At 41.2% G+C, this 21,040-nt stretch overlaps 1 protein-coding gene across 1 annotated transcript in view; it reads right to left on the bottom strand.

Annotated features, from left to right (window-relative positions):
- LOC111661191 (chloride channel protein-like) overlaps window positions 1-20,255 on the bottom strand; it is a 37,229-nt gene extending 16,974 nt beyond the window's left edge. Inside the window, exons 1-13 of the mRNA XM_023414683.2 lie at window positions 20,148-20,255; window positions 12,094-12,391; window positions 11,874-12,005; window positions 11,542-11,670; window positions 11,158-11,291; window positions 10,912-10,989; window positions 10,680-10,758; window positions 9,904-10,029; window positions 9,243-9,327; window positions 8,483-8,584; window positions 8,065-8,149; window positions 5,682-5,837; window positions 586-655 (exon numbers count right to left, since the gene is read on the bottom strand). Of these exons, the coding sequence (XP_023270451.2) occupies window positions 586-655; window positions 5,682-5,837; window positions 8,065-8,149; window positions 8,483-8,584; window positions 9,243-9,327; window positions 9,904-10,029; window positions 10,680-10,758; window positions 10,912-10,989; window positions 11,158-11,291; window positions 11,542-11,670; window positions 11,874-12,005; window positions 12,094-12,391; window positions 20,148-20,255 (1,582 nt within the window). The remainder of the gene's footprint in view (window positions 1-585; window positions 656-5,681; window positions 5,838-8,064; window positions 8,150-8,482; window positions 8,585-9,242; window positions 9,328-9,903; window positions 10,030-10,679; window positions 10,759-10,911; window positions 10,990-11,157; window positions 11,292-11,541; window positions 11,671-11,873; window positions 12,006-12,093; window positions 12,392-20,147) is intronic.
- Between the last annotated feature and the right edge of the window lie 785 nt (window positions 20,256-21,040).

The raw sequence follows: 21,040 nt of genomic DNA, 5'->3' as shown, positions 1-21,040 counted from the left end.
TTAATATTTTAAAGTGAACCACTGGTATGGGTTAACATCCAAACGCTTCTCAACAAAAAAACAATAGATGGACTGCAAACTACTGCAAATAAACACAGATTCCTAAAATGTTGATCTTAATGATAAAAAACTGAAATCTAATATGAAAGTTAAGAAACAAAGAACTTTTGGAACATAAAAACAGCCTGGTCAGACACACTGTCACTGAACAAAGGGGAAAACAACATTTTCTAATAGGACTTAGGCGGCACGATTCATCATGTATAGCTCCATAGCATATTTCCTGAATTCAGTTTCTCATAATAAATCTTAAAGGTTAAAGATTGAAGGTGCTCTGATACTTTCACAGTATTAATATAGATCCAAAACCTGCTTTATAATCAAAGATGACATGAGAAGCTCACTTTCTAAAATATGGGACCTTTAAGTACGACAGCAATGACTGAAAATAGTCAAAACACATTCCTTAATATGAGGACAAATCACAATTAATAATAATCACAAACTCTACACCAAAAGGATATTGTAGCCATCATCATTGCAGGCTCAACTACAGTCTCTAAAGGCCACTGTGTGTCCGCTCACCCAGTATGAAGACAGGCATGAAGGCTCCAGATGGAATGGGCATGGTGGTGGCCACGGCAGACATCCAGAACTGCAGGATGACAAACAACATTCAACAACATTCAGACAGGGAAACTCAGGATGTATGTGCTTTGACTGAAGAACAGGCTCCACTGTTAAAAACCTCCTGTGGACAGCATCAAAGTACAGGCCAGAGAGCTGTGTGTTAATGAAGCTGAAGTTTGTGCCCAGATATTACATCAGTTTCACCACTGCAGCTGAACAAGTCAGTCAAACTGTTCCAGGAGAAAAAAAAGTCTCAATCTCCTACGATCTCTTAAGAGCAAACAGGTGAACAGCTATTTTTCTGTTTCCTGCTTTCATCTTCAATAATATCTCCTTTGTTGTGGCAGGTTACCCACCCTTGTACTAATTAGATCGCTTCTGAGATGTTGTGTTGCATAGCAACAGGAGCGATGTAAAGTCCCTGCGCCCTTTTGAGCTATCATTGTCTCCGTGTTTGCATTTGAGTAGGAGAAAAAAAATCCTCCTATTTGGTCATGGCTTGATGAGTTGCAGAAGTGGAGAATCTGGAAAATGTGTGTGAGTGGTGGGGGAGGGAACCCAATCACCCTTGGGTGTCCTTGAGCAAGGCACTTAATCAACAGCTGCTCCGGTGAAGCTGCAGAGGATGGTGCTGTAGCTGTAACCAGGTGGCTCCCACATGAATGTGCGACTGTGTGGGACTGAGTGGGTGAAGCGCGTGAGCGTGTGAACTCCTCTGCACAGTAAATTAAAGCTAAACTCACCCTTCAGATGTCACTTCCACTGTTTGTCTCCAAACAATTTGTGTATTTATCAGAATGTAACTTCAAAATAGCTCGCCTAATAATGCGTTTTGTTCTTGGCTGCAGACAGCTCATCAACGATAATGATTACCTTTATACAAGCTCTGGAGTTCTGGGGGTTGTGTGTGTGTGTGTGTGTGTGTGTGTGTGTGTGTGTGTGTGTGAGAGTGAGTGAGTGAGTGAGTGAGTGAGAGTGTTTTCCTTTCCCTTCACAGACACCACATGCTGGGCTTTTTCATTTTGATTTGAAGGGATTGGAGAGAAACACTACATTAGCATTTTAACAGTCCAGATTACCATTGTATACATCATTTGTCATCATCGTTTGAGAACTTAATTACTGTGGTACAAGATAAAAACTCATTAGCATGTCTCTCACAGGGTGGCTGCTATACTGATGACAGAGAGGAATGCGCTCACTGTCTTCTTCTCTCTCATTTAATCTTGACAGTCAAACACAATCGTGAACACACACACACACACACACACACACACACACACACACACACACACACAGGCATTCAGCATTCAGCACACACTCCGTCATCAGTGTCACAAATCCTGAGACAGATGGGAGTAGAAACACTGCGACACAGAGTTTGATAGAGAACAATTTGGAGATGGAACTACGACTGCCTGTTAATGTAAGATGAAGACAGAGATGTAAAGTAATAGAAATAGTTACAGTCATTAGGCTCAACACAGTCCAGCCCAAATATCGTGATATATGATATTATCACAGGGTATTAAGAAAAAAATCATTTAATTATATTATTATGTTTCAGGTGTTTTTTAATATTATATATAATTATATTTTATGTTTCAAGTATAAGTGATGCTACAATCTATAGTAAGCAAAGCAGTGAGATGAGGGTTGGACGCAGACTGGTCGCAACTGCAAAACTATTTTTTTTTGATATTATGATAAATGTTGCAAATGTGGGAAATATTGCAATATTCAATCTTAATGAATGTCAGCCCAAGTCTAATAGTCACAGACTGATATGAACACCTGTTGAAAAGCCGCACATATAAACTTTTTTTTTTTTTTTTTTTTTTAAACTTCCTCTATCACTATATAGAATATAAACTGTGTAGGAGTTCTGAAGATCTTCTTCTAAGCTGTTTGAAAGATTAATCTTAACCACTACTTCTAGGGTCATGAATGATCTTTCATGCTCAACTTTCTATGTTTATCTTGAATTTTCACACTTAAGTTTGAGTCCCACTGGGGAAGCAAACAAATCACACAACATCGCCTACACCAAATCTTGTTTGCCGTTGTGCACAAGCTAACAAGTAGTTTGTTCGTTAGCAAACATTGTGTAAATAATCAACCTACGAATCCTAGAATCTCTCATCGAGGTGCAGATGTTTGGTGGAGGCAATGTTGGTTTTTTTGACATATGCAGGACCACATGTGAGCACCCCTCTGCCACTATCCTCCTTGTAAATAAAACATTGTTAATGTTATTCTCTGCAGATGAGGCATTTAATCTATCCCATTTTCTGAGAGGTTGTCATTTATGATGTCATCTTTACATTTTCTTTCAGTTGTACAGATAGGACCATATTCATTTTATCAAATTTTCAGGCAAAATGCTCCAATATTTGAATGGAACTACCAGTGTTAAAGTACTTTTATATTCAGCATTACTTCTTTCTTTCTTTTTTTTGCTTCATTACAACGTTGCTAATTTGCACTTAACTGGACATTTGTAGGACAAAGGGAGAAAAGGAAACAGGCAGACAGAAGCATAAACGCAGTTGAGAGAGGCAGATCCAGAGTGTGTGTTTGAGTGTGTGATGCTGACAGCAGCAGAGGGCAACAGAAAAGCAGAACAACACAGATGTGTTCCTGTGTGTTGTGATAGGAGTTTTACTAACCAGCTGCTCTCAGTTTTGGTTGAATTAAGTTTTCACTACAGGGAGCCACTCTGCTCAACTGAGAAGCTCCATGACTAAACCAACTCAGTGTATGAGTGACAGGATTTAATATCCTGTTGAAGAGATTATTTATGTGGCATTTCTGCCTAATTTGACTTTAGACAGAGCAGAAAAACAGACGGAGGTTGACTTTTGTGGAGTGCAAGGGGAAGATGATGATGACGATAGTGATTTCTCTCTTTTGGGGTTATTTTGGAAATCTGATCTGCAGTTTGGATCTAGGAAAAATGTTTGGGGGCCATTTTGAAGTCTTTTAAGTTTCCATTTCTCTGCTCATAGTTTGAGATAATTCACAGGTGTTTCTGGTGATTAAGATGCAGGCATCAGACTTGGTTTGTCTCTATCTGAAATTCCCAGAACAAAACCTGCTTTCCCAGTTTCCCAACTTCCTCACTGTTCTCTTCTTAAGCCCTTGAGGAGCTGCAGATTTTCAGCAAACAGGAGGCAGCAACAGCTTGGTGCTGTTTTCTGCAGCAGCCAACAGACTGTAGGCGGTTCAGGACTCGAGGGTATTTAGAGACCAGACTTTGTCTGTCTCTGTTTTTCATACATGAAACACGTGAACTCTGAAGCTCAGGTCACACCGTGTCTAAATGAAGAACAATACTGGGGGTGGACAGATTGACAGCAGTACAAAAACAGCATGAATATCATGAGGCTGAACACAAGGAGGGCACTTCTCTGCCTTCATAGGTGCTTTAATTGTTGGAGACATGACTTTGTATCTTGATTACAATTCAAGTCAAACTGATGGCGTCAGTTATTTCCCTCCTGTTTTTGGAGTTGTTGTTCACTTTTGCTTCACTAAATCGTTTTAGAAAGAAATTCTAGAGTATAAAATATTCCCGCATTAGGCACATATGGAATAATGAAAAGGATCAATAAAGTGTTTGGAATAACCTCAGTCTTTTCTTGTCCTGTTATACTGGAAATGGTAAGACCCACAGAATGAGGCTGTGGAAAGACTCTGGGATGGAGATCTTCCCAGGTTCATTGAGTTCCTAATATCCAAAACCAAATTATATTCAGTTTAACGGGGTCTGGTAAGGTCATGGTCTGTCAGTGCAGGTCTTGTGTCTGTTTACCTGAGAGGACCTGAGCAAACTTGTATGCTATAATCCTCACAGGAGAAGATTTTTATGAAGTATTAAGGGAACATGAAAAATTATATGTATTGCCACTTCTTCTTGCTGCTCATTAGCTGATGGTGCAACATGCTGCAGCCAGTGTTGGTGTGCTCTCTCCCTCACTGTGTTTGAGGGTGTTCAGCTTTTGGAATGGGTGTAATTATTCTCAGCTCTACTGATCCAGTCTGACTGTTGTGAAGTACTACACTCTGACATTGTCTGGATGTTAATGACACCACTCGATAATTTGTATGGGTGGGAGCAATTTTTGCTCTTCGGAGTGGTCTTAAAAAATGGCATTGGGCACTACATGACCGTGCAGCGCCTGCATAAAACCTCATGACTCCCACTAGACAGCTGTTTGTGTACAAACCCAACAGGCAACTGTCAGGTAATAGGTCTCAGTCCTTGTCAATGAGAGTAAACTTGCAGCTTATTCTCATTCAGCTTGGTCTATGTTGCTGCCTTGTTATTGTGATTTAGTAAACAAAGTTTATTTGGGTTTTTCATAGTGTTAGTTCATCGGTGTGCTCTCTGTGGGATTATTTTTACACTTTACAGGCAGTTTCATCCACTCTCTGCTGATTCACAGTCAACCCAGCACCTACACCAGATTTATGTACACAAGTCTATGCTCATGAAATATTTAAGTAAACAACCAAGAGGATAGAGAGAATGGTAAATCTCTAGGGTTTGTGTGTCTGTGTGTGTGTGTGTGCAGCTGCTTTAAAGAAAACATAAGATAGCTTGAACTGCTGGCAGCTTTCCAGCACTGTTGACCTTGGACAAGAAGACAAGGAGGAGGACAGAGACTCATACACACACACATACACACACAGATGTCCCTGACACCAACACACAACATGAGTGACCTGCAGCAAATGAGAAGGAGAGGGATGATGACGAAAATGCTGACGTCGAGGTGGAGCCAGCCTCAAATACACACACAAATACACACACACACATACACACACACACACACACACACACAGTCACACTCAGTTTCACAAACACATAAACAAACACGCAGATGCATCATCTACACACACTCTCACACATTCACACTTGCACAGAAACACACACACACACACACACACAAACAATGAAACACACTTGACCTGCACACAAACACCTATTCAATCCAGCACACACACACACAAACACACACACAAACGTTTACCAGCAGCAAACAGACCTTCATGAGGAAGAAGAGCAGCAGGATTATGAAGACGCTGACATCAGGGTGCAGCCAGGCGGCGGAGCGGCCCAGACCGACCGGAGGAGGAGATCCCGAAATCTTCGTCCACGTAAAGTTATCAAACAAAGAGTTGATGCATTCCCTGGGCATCAGCTGGAGAGGAGAGGAGAGAGGCAGCGAGGAAGCGAGAACAGGGGATGAATGAAGGAGGAAGAGGACGACGACAAGGTGAGGGTGTGAGCAGGGTGGGCAAGAGGGGTGAGGGAAGAGGGAATGAGGGTGGGGGAAATTGAAGAGAGACGGTCAGAAGGGAGAAAGGAAGGGTGAATGAGAAGTAAAGGGGGGGAGATGGGGGGAGTAGAAGAGAAATATAGAGGGAAGAAGTGAAGAAGTGATGAGGTGATGACAGACAAGACAGACAAGATAAACCAAAAAGGTGGGGTAGGAAGAGGGAACGAGAGAAAGGGAGTAAAAAGGAAGTGTAAGGGTGGAGAGGTGAAAAAGGACGGAGTAGGACAGACGGAGAGAAGGAGAAAAGGCAGGGGTGTCGGGTGATGAAAAGTGGGGAGAAGATGCCAAAGAGAGAGGGATGAAAAGAGAGAGAGAAGGAGAGCAAGAGAAAGAGGAAATGGGTGAAGAGGAGGGAAGTTTAACAAAGGGAGGACAAGCAACAAGGGTAAAACGGATAAGAAAGTCTAGTGGGATAAACAGGCAGGAAGTCATCCAGAGAGCTGGAAGCAGACGGGTACGGGTGGCCGTGTCCAATGACTCATTCTCTTTAGATGACTCATGAATGACTAATTCACTTCAAACATTTTGCTCCACATTTGCATAGATGACTCTGAATTTGCTCACAGGCAACAAATTGCAGCGCCTCCTGCATCTGCATAACGCTGCCACGGGGGGAAAAACAACACCAGTGTCATTTCGATTTTTCTACTTTTCTACTTCCTGCTCGAGTTGAGGGTTGAATTGAGGCCCTGAAAAGCATCCATTTGGTAGTGTGTGTGAGTGGAGACGTATAGGGTCTGCTCTGTGAAAGGCTGCTGTGGGCCTCCACAGAGCTGGATGCAATAATAGGCTTTCCTGTAGCCTTTTTTTTTTTTTTGAAGTTGTGGGTTCATGCCTGGTTCAAAACCCATGTAGCATTTAATCTCCTCTCGTTGGGCTGCTTCTTCTGTCACTCTGCACTGTGCTATCAAGTTGGATTGGAGGGATTTAATTCCCCAAAAGCTTTATATCCACTGTCAGATACAGAGCATCCATTCTGCAGCAACTATTTTTACTTTCTAAGTCAAATGATATGAATTTAGATATCACCTCACTCCCTGATGTATGAAAACGATGCTGTGCGTTAGTTGAAAAGGTGTTAGACATTTCTACAACGAGAGTGGTGTGAGGATATACACTGAGGGCACAAAAAAAAACATGTTAAGGTGTTGCTTTCTGACATATGCACATGGACTTACAATAGCATATAACCCCCACACACACACACACCTGGTTCACACTAAGGGGTCTATTCTGGGCCTCTGTGAAACATATGATTAGCTCTTAGCTCTAGGTGGCTGAGTTTCTGATACATGGCTGTCTGAGCTTTCACCTTAAAACTCCCTTTGTACGCACGGCAGAGAAGGCTACGAGGTATGTTGCTTCCATTCATGTAGAAACACACACACTGACATCACAGTAAGGCCACAGATGCACATTAACATGCTGATGCTGTTCAGAATATTCAAGTATACATGGTTCAAGATGAAGCCTCAGAGCTTACAGCCCATATCTCAAATGTTTCTCCCAATTATTAAAAAGATAAGGGCGTCTCGCTTTATGTAACCTGCTGTGCATAAGGCAAGTGCTCATGTTGGTGGCTCAGTGTGGCAGTAACAGTTCACAGTTTACTTCAATACCAAAAAATCCTGTGATGTAGCATCAGTGAAGGGAAAACAGCAGGCTCGTATTTATCAAGTCTGATCTGTGATGCTGTTTTATACCAAAGGAAACCAAGGAGACAAAAGATCTGAGAGATGGTTGGTGAGTCCAGCTTCCTCTGGACACAGCAGCTCAAACCCGCCTATCCTGATTTAGCTTTTAGGTTATGATACATCACATCACGGCTTGTACATGGATACTGGATACCACACATTTGTCCTGTGTTGTTTTGGAGCAGGTGAAGGTTTACATAAATACCTTGCCTCATGGAGTTTTACAACATGCAAATTAGTTACAGCTGTTAGTTTTTGTGGGGTGGCATTTACTGCTGATTTTTGTTTATTAGCGCTTTGCTGCTGTCTGCGTAATGTGCAGGTACAAACAGATTTCTGTGTCCTGAATTCTCCTTTGTTTATACAAGAGGGGAGGACAAGGTATGAACTCTGACCTCTCCTGCCATGAACTGTCCGAACCCAGGTGGGAAGGTCAAGGTGGCGATGACCAGCGTTACCAGAGCAGGAAACAACAGCCGACTGGGAAGGAATAAAGAGAAAAGGAAAGTCAGTAAACGTAAATAATTATCCAGAATTATTCAAATCCTTATTATACCTGTGTGTTACAGTAATCAACAAAACAACTAGGCCACAAGGAGGTTAAGACAAACATGTAACCAACAGATGCATACTCGTACAAAGACAGAAGTAAAGTAAATATAAAGTAAATATAATGAAGCAATTTATATTTTGTGTCATTTTATGTTATTTCTATGTATAAGAGTTTAAAGATAATCCATAAATAATAAATTATGCTCCTAACTTTTAGACATTTGAGCAAATATTTACAATAGCTGACGCTCAGAGACTCACTGTTTGGTCAGGAAGCGGGTCATAGCATTGGGTCGTCTCATGAACAGCACCACCTGTCTGTTGAGATAAACAAAGAATGCCCCCAGGAACCCACAGGAAATCCTGCACATACAAACAAACCTCACATTAGATAAATTAAGTCATTTGTTCATTTGTAACACCCTTTGAATGTGTTCTTAATCACAAGGTACAAAGTGACAGGGCAAGATTAACAACAAACATGAGTGAAGACTAAAAATGTGTGATTTATTTTCATACTTTTCATACTACTATAGATACATCATAAATAAAAGCCTGAAGATTCCTTCTATAAAATATAATGACTGATCTCAGTCATGTAAGTTCCAAGTAACTTATATATGTTGTATGCGTTGTTATATGGTGGATCATTTTTTTTTTTTTTTTTTTACATTGACAGTTTACAGTGACAAATTTAAGATAAAGCCAGGTTTGGCAGAGCAACATCCCATGAAGACGTCACCTGTGCTCTGTGTGTCTCTCTCTGTCCTCCCCTGAGGTCGATGGTCAACTAATAAATTGGACTCTCCATTTATCAAATGCTACATTTGCATAAAGTCTGACTTATTAACCTCCAAATTTTAGGACATTTCCATTGCAAAGTTTAGAAACACACACAGTGCAGAAGAGCACACACACACACACACACACACACACACACACACACACACACACACACACACACACACACACACACAAATGCTGCCATATGTGTTTTTGCCTCAGTTTTCCAGTTGCTCACCCGATGATGGCAAAGGCCGGCAGCTCCTGCAGGTCAAAGGGGAAATCCATACGAAAGTTTGTCCTGAACAGAGCAGTGATGGTTACTGTAAGACGAAGAGAGGATGAGGAGGTGAAATTCATACAGTCAGTTCACAGTGATCTAAATATGGGACACATCTCTTAAGCATTTCAAAAATAGGATTTAGTTTGAATAAATAATTTTCTTTACAGCATCAGCTGCTGTTGATATTTAATAGAACCAGATAAAAAAGGTTGTGCATAATTTCTGTATTTCGCAGTACTGCTCAACTTTCTTGTTATGCAGCCACATGGGACACAGTGACACAGTGAAACAACAAAGACATTTGTTGGTTTGTCTAGAAATGGATTCATCAGGAGCTTGGTTTGACACCTTAGTAACCTCAGTCAGGCATTAAAACACTGTGTTGCTACATAATGGAGGAGGACACCATCTAGTGGAAAATATATGACATGTTCACAGAGCATACATCAAATCAGTGTCACTGAAAAGATATTGCAATTGCCTTAGACACATAGGTGATGGACATTGAGGTAAGGCCTTCTAGCTCATGTGTATTTGACAATGAGAAAATGACGACACAAAAATACAACATTTGCAATGACTGTGTCGTCATAAATACTTTCCCTCCCGTCCATACCTGCATCTTTGTTAAACACGGATAACACTCTGAATATGAAGGCACTAAATGTAGCAGCAAAGTATCCTCTCCAGTAGTTTCTTACAGCAAAGTAGGTGGATGTAACTTCAATGCTGAACAGCACACCTAGTGGACAAAAAAAATAAAAAAACCAGTCATCAGCCATGAAGAAAGTTACATGCAAACAACCTGATATTTCCTGTAAATTGGAGCAAATTAAGTAGTAACTTTAAAGGTCACATATAGTATAAGCTAGATTTCCATGTCTTTTTTTGATTATAAAGCAGGTCTAGGTTGTATTTCAATACTGTAAAAGTATCAACACGCTCAGTCCACAGGGAAATGCACACAGTTAACTAAACTGTAACTGGGCCTTAAAATGAGCCGTCAGGACTTCTGTAACTTTGTGATGTCACAACTATACAGTCACAACCCTCAGCCATGTCTCAAGTCCAGCCCACCTGGACCCATCATCCAACCTTGCAGGATTTGGTTTCTCTGAGTGTTTACCTGAAATCTGCTATATTTTTATTGGATCACTCAGAAAACAGTCAGCCAATCAGAAGAGAGGCTTGAAGCTTTCAACACTTCAAATAAAACATTGGAACATTGCAAAATATGGGACCCTTAAAAAAAAAAACCCACAAACGCGTTGATTTCATAACAACAGAATGTAGTGTATAGTTTGGGCTGGTGAGATATGAAAATACCTAATGCAGAGGCATGACTATCTTACATGCAAGAGAGTAGAACAGAAAAGGGAAAAGGCTGTGTACCTCCAAGTGGAGTACCAAAGCAGCAGCCCACCCCGACAGCGCAGCCCACTGTTAGGATGTCTGTATAACAGTATGGATTCTACTGATCCAGAAAGGAGTAGGAGGAGGAAGAGTTGAGACAATGGAAAAACAATATATAAATGAGGAATGTCTCATGGAATATTTTTTCTGTTTTTAACAATCACACTTAAAAGTTGAATGTAAATGAAAATGGTTCCTGACATCAACTTACCTGATAAACTCCTGAAAAGAAGGACATGAACCTGCTGAGAACTGCAGCACAGATACTGGCAATGTGAACAAACGGGCCCTGAGTGCACAAGAAGAGCACAACAGGAAATTGTAATTATTATAATTATGTTATGAAGCACCACAGTGCATACTGTGCGAGACCAAAGTCTGCTGTTTCAAAGGCAAGACACTGTTAATTAATCAGTGTAAAAACGTGGATGGCCCAGCTTTATCTGTGTTCACTCACCTCTTTGCCTACAGGCATGCCACTACCCAGAGCCGCAGTCAGACCGATGACTTTAGCAACAAAGGCCTTGAGAGTCAAATATTCCTTCAGCACCACACCTCTCAGGATGGTCTTCAACTCTGGGATACCAGAACCTGGGACAGAACACAAGACAGAGTTTGAAGAGTTTGTTTGGAGCTGGAAAGGGAAATTATATTTAAAAGGAAATTATATATTTAAATTATAGAAAAATACTAACTGGTGCAAAAGTAAATTGACTAAATTTTAAATGTACATCATCTAATATGCACTGGATACACCTGAAAGTTATCACTGGGAAAACTTCCACCACAGACTACAGGCAGATGAAGAGCAGAGAAGCATGAGGAGGGAGGGGGTACAGACCAATAGCTTGAGGAGAAACCAGGTGACAGAAGAGGGAGGAGAACAGGATGAACATCAGGGGATATGAAACCCAGGCCAGGAACTGCAGGGGGATGTTCCCCCTCAGCTCCCCATGAATCCATTTATAGGCTGAAGAAGGATGAATTGGAAGAAGGAAAGGGACAAGAAGGGTGGAAGGGGAGGAGGAAAGGAGGAAAAAAAGAAGGGAAAGAGAAATGAATGATTTTGGGAGAAGAGAAAGGGCATGGAATGAGAAGAGCATTAAAGATAATTGAGAAAGGGAGAGAAGAATTGTCTTGTGCAAATATTTGAAAAATGGGATGTGATCCAACCTTGCAGGCTCTTTGCGCTGGCGTAGTCCATTGTCCAGCTGACCAGTGCCATTGTGATGCCCAGCAGAACCAGGAAGATCCAGTCTTCTCCCAACCTGGTCACAAGGAATAGCTGCACCCGTGCTATGCAGTCTGACAAAAATCGCAGACGCTCACAAACAGGAGTAATAAAGCATCTGTCCATTTACTTACTTCTTTGTCTTTCCTCAGTGCTGCTCACCTCGACACTTGGAGTAGGAACGCTTCTTCTTCAAAGAGGATGTGAGGTCAGGTTCACCGGTTTGCTCATCAGCAGCCTCACCCTCCATGTTGGACTGACCCCTGCTCCTCTGCCTGCTGTGAAACCCATGCTGATGGCGACTGTGGTATCCGTTTTGGCCACGACGGCCATGTCCATGCCGCGTCCTCCCATGGCTGCGGGGATGGTTGCCATGTTTCTTGATCTGTCTCTCTGTCAGCAGGCGTGTGGCTTCCCGTCTGCCAGAGCCTCCTTGGTGCTCTTGGTACTCCCCATAGAGCTGTCAATCAATCAATCAATCAATCAGTAAATCAGTCCACTAATCTATTAGTACACAAGAGACCAAATTAATATGAATACCCAGCATTCATTCATTAGACATGAACAAATACAGGTAGCTCTTCAGCAAGTGAGCATGTTGAGTGTGACTCTTTTGGCACTCTGGCAGAGAAGAGTCCATTTTAAAAATAGACGGGACCACGTGTTGACCCAAACAGCTCTAATGGAAGCGGAAGCATGGGCTCTGCCCCTAGATTTATCACCTCCAGATAGACTCCACGAAAACTGCCTGGGACATCTGGGGAAGAGATTGATTCTCATTTCTCTCCCTCTCCCTCCCTCTCTCACCAACACAAACAGCTCAGTAGGAGATCCCTCCTTCATCTGTTTGTCCTTTCCTTCTAACACAAGATCTCGCAACACTTCCAACATAAGCCCAATATACAGCATCTGCTTTCTCTTTCTCCTCTGCATTTTGAATAAAGACTTTACAACCATCTATATATCAAACATTGCAATATTTCCTGCCATATGCAATATTTTTCATGATATCACATTTTTTTTCTCAGTTTTGCTCAGTCTGCCCTGCTGTCGAGTCCGACTCTCATTTCACTGCCTTGCGTACTGTACTTGGCATGTGCCAAATAAAACTATAAACTGCTGTTTAGTGGCAGCATCGATAATGTCAGTGATATTATCATATATTGCAATATTATCGTATATCACATCAAGATTTAATGTCTCGATACTGTAAAATGTAATGAAATACACTTTGTAGATGCTGAGGTGGACGAGTGAGGTTGACGGTTATATTGCATCATGTTCATTCTTTGAATGATGTTTTTCAGGCCTGTAAACTGCTGAGAATTTTTACAGGAAAGAAAGGAAATTCTATATCAGTAAAATTCACTGACTGTAGAATATTTAACTTGAAGGAATAATGACCATTTTTATTCATTTTTTTCTTTGTAGTAAAACTGTACCCTTACAGTGCACTAGCTTCACCATGAACATGGTTTCACATTTTTAAGTTGCAATTTCATGTGTATTACTTTTAGAGGGAAACGCATCCTTGACAACTGAAACAATACTATGTAAGGACACCAGAGGTCACCATAGTCATAAATGTTCACTAAAAATATATAGATTCCAAATGTGTGCCAGCTGTCAATTCATCCTCCTCATTTCCAAAGCTCAGAAAGTATTTATTGATCTACACCACTCAAGCACTGTGTAATATTCTAGCACTGTACCACAAGCATTCGATTGGGGCTCATATATATAAATATATTCTTGGTACATCAACAGCAGACAATAGCACTCCAGGAATACAAGTGACAAGCTGGGAAGTTGTGTCTGGTGCTGACACTTTGGATGTCCGTGCAGTAACCTTTCAACAGCTTCTAATTTAGCAGGTTCATGGACAGACAGATTGATGGATGGATGGATTTAGACACATACGTGTACACACACACACACACACACACACACACACACACACGTTCATAAGGTATTGGGGATGCTGTGTGAGCAGAGATGCCACTCAATGCACAGTGAAATGTGAGCAGCATAATACACAATGTACTGTAACTGAATGCCAACACATAATAAGAACTCACACAATAGAAGCCACAGGTGTCTTGACTTGCTGTGTGGTGCTCACATGCTTAATGTTCAATATAAGACACACTTTATTGTTCTGATGATCTAGGCAACAGTATAGTTAGGTGAGATACACCTACACTTGGAGGAGATGCCTTTTAAAAAAAAAAAAGTTCATAAGAAGCGTAAAAAAACTGCTCTCAGCATTTTCAGGTTTTCTCACCATTGATTATTCCTGTCGTGCTCTTGCTGTCATTAGATTATTTTTGGACTTTCACTTTTTTCTTTGAAATTAGAATTACAGTCAAACATTGCAAAAAAAACAACTATGAATCATAAATTATATGTAAAGATATGATATTACGATCTGTAAAATGTATGTGACTGAATAATCTCAAGGTCCATTTACCAGCTTTATCACAGCTCATGATCAATAATGAAGGCCCAAACTCAAAACACACAGTGTGTAAGTGCAACAGGTGGCACCTTGTACTCCGGTATAGAGCATCAAACAGTTTTGGACCAGGCTACATTTGTTTAAATAACTTCAAACAATTTACATGTTAGTTCTCATTTACGCAAACTGCATTTCTGGAAAGCTCTAAATACTTTGGAATTCTGTCAAAATGTTCACCAGAGAACTGACTGTGCACAAGGTATGAAATATGTAACAACAAGTGGAAAATAATGCTTAATTATATATTAAAAGGATATTTGTTTTCATATTTACAGTTCTCCAAAACATGTAACTGTTTTTTCCACAACCCCAGTACCCTTGCATACTGCTACTTTGCATATATATGCATTTACATGGGATGATTAATAAGTATTTTTTTTCCACATGAATCGAATAATGTTCTACAGTTCTACAATTTTTCTAGTGGAATCAGTGTTTTTCACTCCATGACACCCAGGTTTCAGTTGATATAGTCAGTAACACAGTTTATTATTTTAGTTAACCCCAGGAACTGTAATATGGATAGGGTTTTTACATGTGCCAAGTCACAAACAGAATATCCAATATACAATATACAAATGTAAAATTATAGATTCACTGAATTATAAGTTTAAAAAGTCAACTAGTTACCGTTATCCTCAGCTTTGCTAACAAGGTAACAGGCTAAATGAACAAGGCATCTAATCATAAATCAATAACATAGGAAGAACTTGGGATGCACACACCTAAGCCATGGTGGATGTTATTAACCTTGAATATTTAATATTTGTTTGTTTGTTGTTTACTCAACATTAAAAGAAATGATATATGCCTCATTAATAAGCCCAACTTCATCTATAGAAAAATTAGCAAAGGTGAAACCAGATTATAACAAATAAAGTGGGAGTCAACTGACTTTTCCAAAACCACATAAACTTAACATCTCTATTTGAGTTGGTTGGGAAACACAAACTGCCCCTCACCCCTTCACCCCCACCCTTCCTTCCTTACATCTTTCCACCTCTCCTTCCTGTTTTCCCTCTGGTCCAGTGAAACTCTACTCTGCACTAATCACTTGTACCCCTTTACCCCCTTCTTTCATTGCCCTCTACTCCGCTTCCTTTCTTTCCCTCTCTCTCTCTCTTTGCCGGTGAAACACAACTCGGTGCTAAATTTAGTATCGGTGTGATCCAATATACCTCATTACACTTCCCACACCTCTCTCCCTCTCTCTCACCATCAGTGTACCTTTCAGTGCCTCATCATATTGCTCTGTTTCTCCTATGTCTCACCCTCTCTTTTACTCCCCGTCTCTACGACCTTTCAGCTGTCTTCTGGTCCCTCAAGGACGTATGGACAGGAAGTGTGAACTGATAAAGTTACTACAAACAGCTGATTTCCTCAATAATCTGAAAACATAGTTAATAAACTCAAAACTAAATGGCAATTAAAATAAAAACACTTGGAGGTGTATCTTTTGTTCCAAATAAAACATCACCTTTGAGTTGATACTTATCTTATTACTGTGACAAAAAAAAAAAAAGTGTCAAGAACATACCTGCCAGACACCCTCATCAGTAAACATGTCCATAAATCATTCTGTGGACATGCCTTACAGACAAAGGTAATTACCATTTTTCACACGGAGCGTCAACCATGCACCCCAGCCCCCAAAGCAGCCACCCGCAGAATGGATATACACAAACCAAACCAAAGTACAAAAAGCACAACAAGTGCAGCATAAAGACTGGCAGACTATTTGGTGTGTGGCTTGGTTTCTTGGCTGACTGTTCTCTATGAAATAAGGCCATATATATTTAGAGCAATGGAAATGTGTGTAAGTTTACTGATAACATACCATAATTAGAAGCAGTGAACTAATCTGGACAAAATTAACTGTTTTTCCAACAACTTCAAAAACTTGTTCTTAGAGCCACTATATCCCATGTGCAGGTAATACATCATGCCACATGTTCCCTGACCATTGTCACTAAATGTATGCAGAGTAATGTGCACGTTTAATGGAGCTGGTTTGTGGGTTTTTTAAATATACCATTCTGTGGTATATTTGTGAGAAAGAGGACACTGGAAACAATCAGAAAGAATGTAACTTAAACTCCACTGAGGAGAATAAAAATTAAAAAATAATCTTACGGAATCCTTTAATGGCACCGGAGAGAACCGCCACCAGGTGTTTATCTCCATGAACCAGCTCCTAATATTCCCAAAAGTGCAGTGGATGTAAATGCTCATTAATTTGCATTTTCTTTTCCCAGTTATCTGAAAATTTTGTGAAATTTTCAAAACCATTTGGATGTAAACCTGGCTACTATTTTGTTTTCATATTGACAGAATGTAAATAGTCTTGATTTTTTCCAAAATGGATCATATCACATTGTAGGAATGAATTCCACTGAACGTCACTTAACAGTTCTCTGATGTCCACATGCCTCTGTGCAGAGCTGCATGTGTGCAGCTGAATGTGGGTGCATGCTGTTATAGGCTGCCATTTAAAGTCAAACAAACAGCATATGAAGGTCTTCTAAAATAGAGAAGGGTTTAACTCCATACATTCTCTACATGACTGCCAGCTCCCTGGTGAGGTGTCCTGTCTTTGTAGCAGACTGCATTGAGGGGAGTGATTTCATTATGTGTTTTTACTTGTTTCTTGTGTTGTTTTTTGATGTTTTGAATTTGGCCCTGTCTGTGCTCCAACTTGAAGTATTTTCAAATGACAATTAGCTCTAACGGACCTTTAAAGACATAAACATGCACAAACACAAAGACACACACACACTCGCACAAAGCACTCAAAACTACAATAGCAAAAACTCCCACACAAACACAACACTCGTGTTTAGAGCCCTGCCCCCAGGAGCGACAGCATAAACATCAGGGTTACCACAGCCTGCAGTCCTCAAAAGCACACTCACACATACACAGGTTAGATGACTTTGCACTCTTTGGACTACCCAGAGGCGTAGGGTTTCAACAACCATTAAATTCTATAGGTCACCATGATCACCAGCCCTCACATACCAGCCAATCAACACCACAGAGGCTCTGCAGCTATATGAATTAGTCTTCCAGGGCTGCAGAGTGAAACGCACCTTTATACAACTGAGTGTTTCAGGGTAAAAACATTTTTCCTATATTTCTAAAATTAACTTTACCAGATTGCAAAATGCAAAACTTTTCTTGGATGAAGATTCAAATATTCAAGTGTTAGGGATGCAGAAATAAATGTGGGCTACTTTAGACTATATACAGTGGCTTCAGAAAGTATTCAGAGCCCTTCACCTTTTTCACACGTTGTATATTTAATCTTAAATGGATAATCTACACTCAATAACCCATAATGACAAAGTGAAAACATGGTCTTTTTGCCAATTTATTAAAAATTATGAACTAAAATCTCTCATTTACAAAAGACCCTTGAGTCAGTACTTTGTAGCCCCTTTGGCAGTAATTACAGACTTCTTGGGTAAGTCTCTGTCTTTGCACATCTGGATTTGGGCAGTTTACCCCATTCCTCCTAGCCGAACCCCCTTAAGCTCCATCAGGTTGGACTGGAAGTGTCTGTGAACTGCCATCTTCATGTCTCTCTTCTCTTTGGCAGGGCCACTTGAGGCCAGTCAGAGACTCTTCCTGAAGCCACTCCAGCATTGTCATGGCTGTATGCTTCGGGGTGTCGTCATGGCTGTATGCTTCGGGGTGTTGTCATGGCTGTATGCTTCGGGGTGTTGTCATGGCTGTATGCTTCGGGGTGCTGTCATGGCTGTATGCTTCGGGTTGTTGTCATGGCTGTATGCTTCGGGGTGTCGTCATGGCTGTATGCTTCGGGGTGTTGTCATGACTGTATGCTTCGGGTGGTTGTCATAACTGTATGCTTCGGGTGGTTGTCATGGCTGTATGCCTCGGGTCGTTGTCATGGCTGTATGCTTCGGGTGGTTGTCATGGCTGTATGCCTCGGGTCGTTGTCATGGCTGTATGCCTCGGGTCGTTGTCATGGCTCTATGCTTTGGGTCATTGTTGTACTGTAGTACCTGTCTTGGCTGCATTTGTCCCTCCATCAATTCTGAATTCAATTCCCTCAATTCTCTCCTTGCCGCTGAGTTCTAGACACATGTGAAGGAAAACTGAAGCGAAGAGGAAGCACCTGGTCACAGTTTGGAGCCACAGTTAAGGGTCTGAATAGTTTTGTAAAAGAGAGATTTCAGTTTATGGTTTTCAAAAACATGTTTTTACTTGGTCAGTATGGCTTATTGAGTGCTGATCAATGGACTTTCCGAAGCCACTGTAGCTTCATGAGACGGATAAAATTAAAATCCAATCGTCCAATCATTTGTTTTTGCATAGTTTAAGAAGAAGACGATGAGTCCAAAGTAATCTGAAATTCTTTTGTCAATTGTTTATGACTACACATTTTTTTTTCTATTGGGGAGGACTTTGTATATGCCCCTTGGCTTCCCTCCTTGTATATTTCACATGAAGAAATAAAGACCAAAAGCTGATCAATGGTTCAGAATACGGAGGAAAAAACAAAGGGGCAAAATAAGTATTTTCTTTGAATTTATCACAAAACACAACAAGATCTAATGTGAATAAAAATTACAAATGGTGAAAAATCTAATCATAAAAATGCCATTTTATTTCTGACTGATCTGCAGTATGCTGCTGTCTTTCCCCAGTTTCTGTTAGTGGAAGTACATTCTATGCTCAGCACCAGAGGAAACTCACAACAAACAATTATTTCAGGACTATTGTATCACACTGCATAACAACCTACAAGTGCTTCTACTTTTCAATGTAAACAACTGAACAACTACAAACATTCAGGGTCCTCCAACAGAATATCCCACAGCCATGGTGAAAATCCTCCAGATGTTCTGGGACACCCTTCACGCCGCCTTGTCCCTAAACATACATGTAACCATGTACCCACATGAATGGTGAAGATTAGCACCACCGCAAATGCATGATCATGTTTCCCTTCTTTGGGACACGCATGGACAGTCACCCAGCACACACAAATGAACAATCACACAAACCAAGGAATCAACACAAAATCCCACATACAAGAATATGAATGCACATATTCTGTTGATGAACACAGTTGTACATGCAAGGACACATGTTGGACATGAACTTTCACACATACAAACATGTAAACACACAGTGTTAGACATATCAAAGAAGTCATCCCTACATGTTAAAACCATCCAGGGCTTAAGAAACGAGGCGCAGAAAGGGTAGCAAACAGGTGGCTGGCAGAGAAAGTAGGAAACAGCAGGACAGCGTCAAAGTGTGTATGTGCATGTGTGTGCATGTGTATATGTGCATGCCAAGATCAGGGGTGAAGGAGGTGCACAGTGTCTGAGCACCTGTTGTGTGACCATGTGCGTAACCCTGTTGTTATACAGCAGCTAATTGGTCTTCACCATGTCTAGCACTCACACACACACATACAGTATGCGATTCATTCACAAGCTCACACACAAGTTAGGCTCCGTCCATGCACACGTACTTTGCACTTCCAATACAGGTGCGTCATGCAAGAACAACACAAGTGATTCAGGGAAACTGTGGACACACAACAGAGGGAAATGAATCCAACAGAGAGGCTGACGTGGAGACAGACAGATGGAAAGAGAACGACAGAAGCTGCAACAGAGAGAGAGAGAGAGAGAGAGAAGAACAACAAGAGAGGGACACTGACCAGGGTTTGCTTGTATCTCAGAGCCTTCCTTTCCGACGCATCTGCGGCCATTGACACACTGTCACTGACCCAAAAATAAACCCACCCGCTCACCGTCTGTCTCAGCATTACCAGGACTGCGCTGGACACCCAGCCAGGACGCTGGCACACACACAAACACACACACAATTTCTCTCTCTCTTACGCACACACACATATTCTGACATGGTGTAAACTAGCTCCAGCTGGGGTTACCCCCCAGCCCCCGCTCCCCCAGGCTAACTGCCCACCCCTGTGAAGTTCAGTCAGGAGTGAACCAGTATAAATGCCAGAAATTTCAGCATACTGTACCAAATACTTGTCGCTCAACATTTAAAGAGACACGGGATGCCTGAGTGGTGGAGGGGGAGTTGAAATCACCCACCAATGCAAAGACCTGGATCAATCCATGATAGCACAGCCACTCAGGCTCCATCGAACACAACTATTGTGTTTGCATGAGGGAAGCCAGTCAAGAGTAATTTCTTTGTTGCTGCACAAGCAACTCCTACTGCCTGGTCAGAGCACCTGTGTGTGACCCTACACTCACATGTACACGTTGGAGGTTTCAATGGGGATGTTTCTCGTCCACTTTGAATGGGATGATGTCATGTGTTGCCAAACTGCATTATGGTTCTGTTGCTTCACTTTTCTTGCCGTAGAAGTTGAGAAATGTTCAACTTGTCAAGCGGCAGCACAGGCGTCAGCCAATCATAACACGATTATGCAGGTTGACAGCTAGCATGGCACATCATCACACAAAATAACATGTCTTTAACAAGCTATGTTGTGTAACCGTTGTGTAACCGTTGTGTGACTGTTGGTGATGATCACACCAGCACCAAGCATCAGACACGCTCACCGCCAAGCTGTCA

The sequence above is a fragment of the Seriola lalandi genome, unplaced genomic scaffold (assembly GCF_002814215.2).
Source record: "Seriola lalandi dorsalis isolate HSWRI2012SDOR001 ecotype SW California unplaced genomic scaffold, Sedor1 jcf7180002054538, whole genome shotgun sequence".
Taxonomy (NCBI): Eukaryota; Metazoa; Chordata; class Actinopteri; order Carangiformes; family Carangidae; genus Seriola; species Seriola lalandi.
The sequence above is the reverse complement of the archived record's forward strand: the minus strand, read 5'-3'. Positions and strand labels throughout refer to the sequence as shown.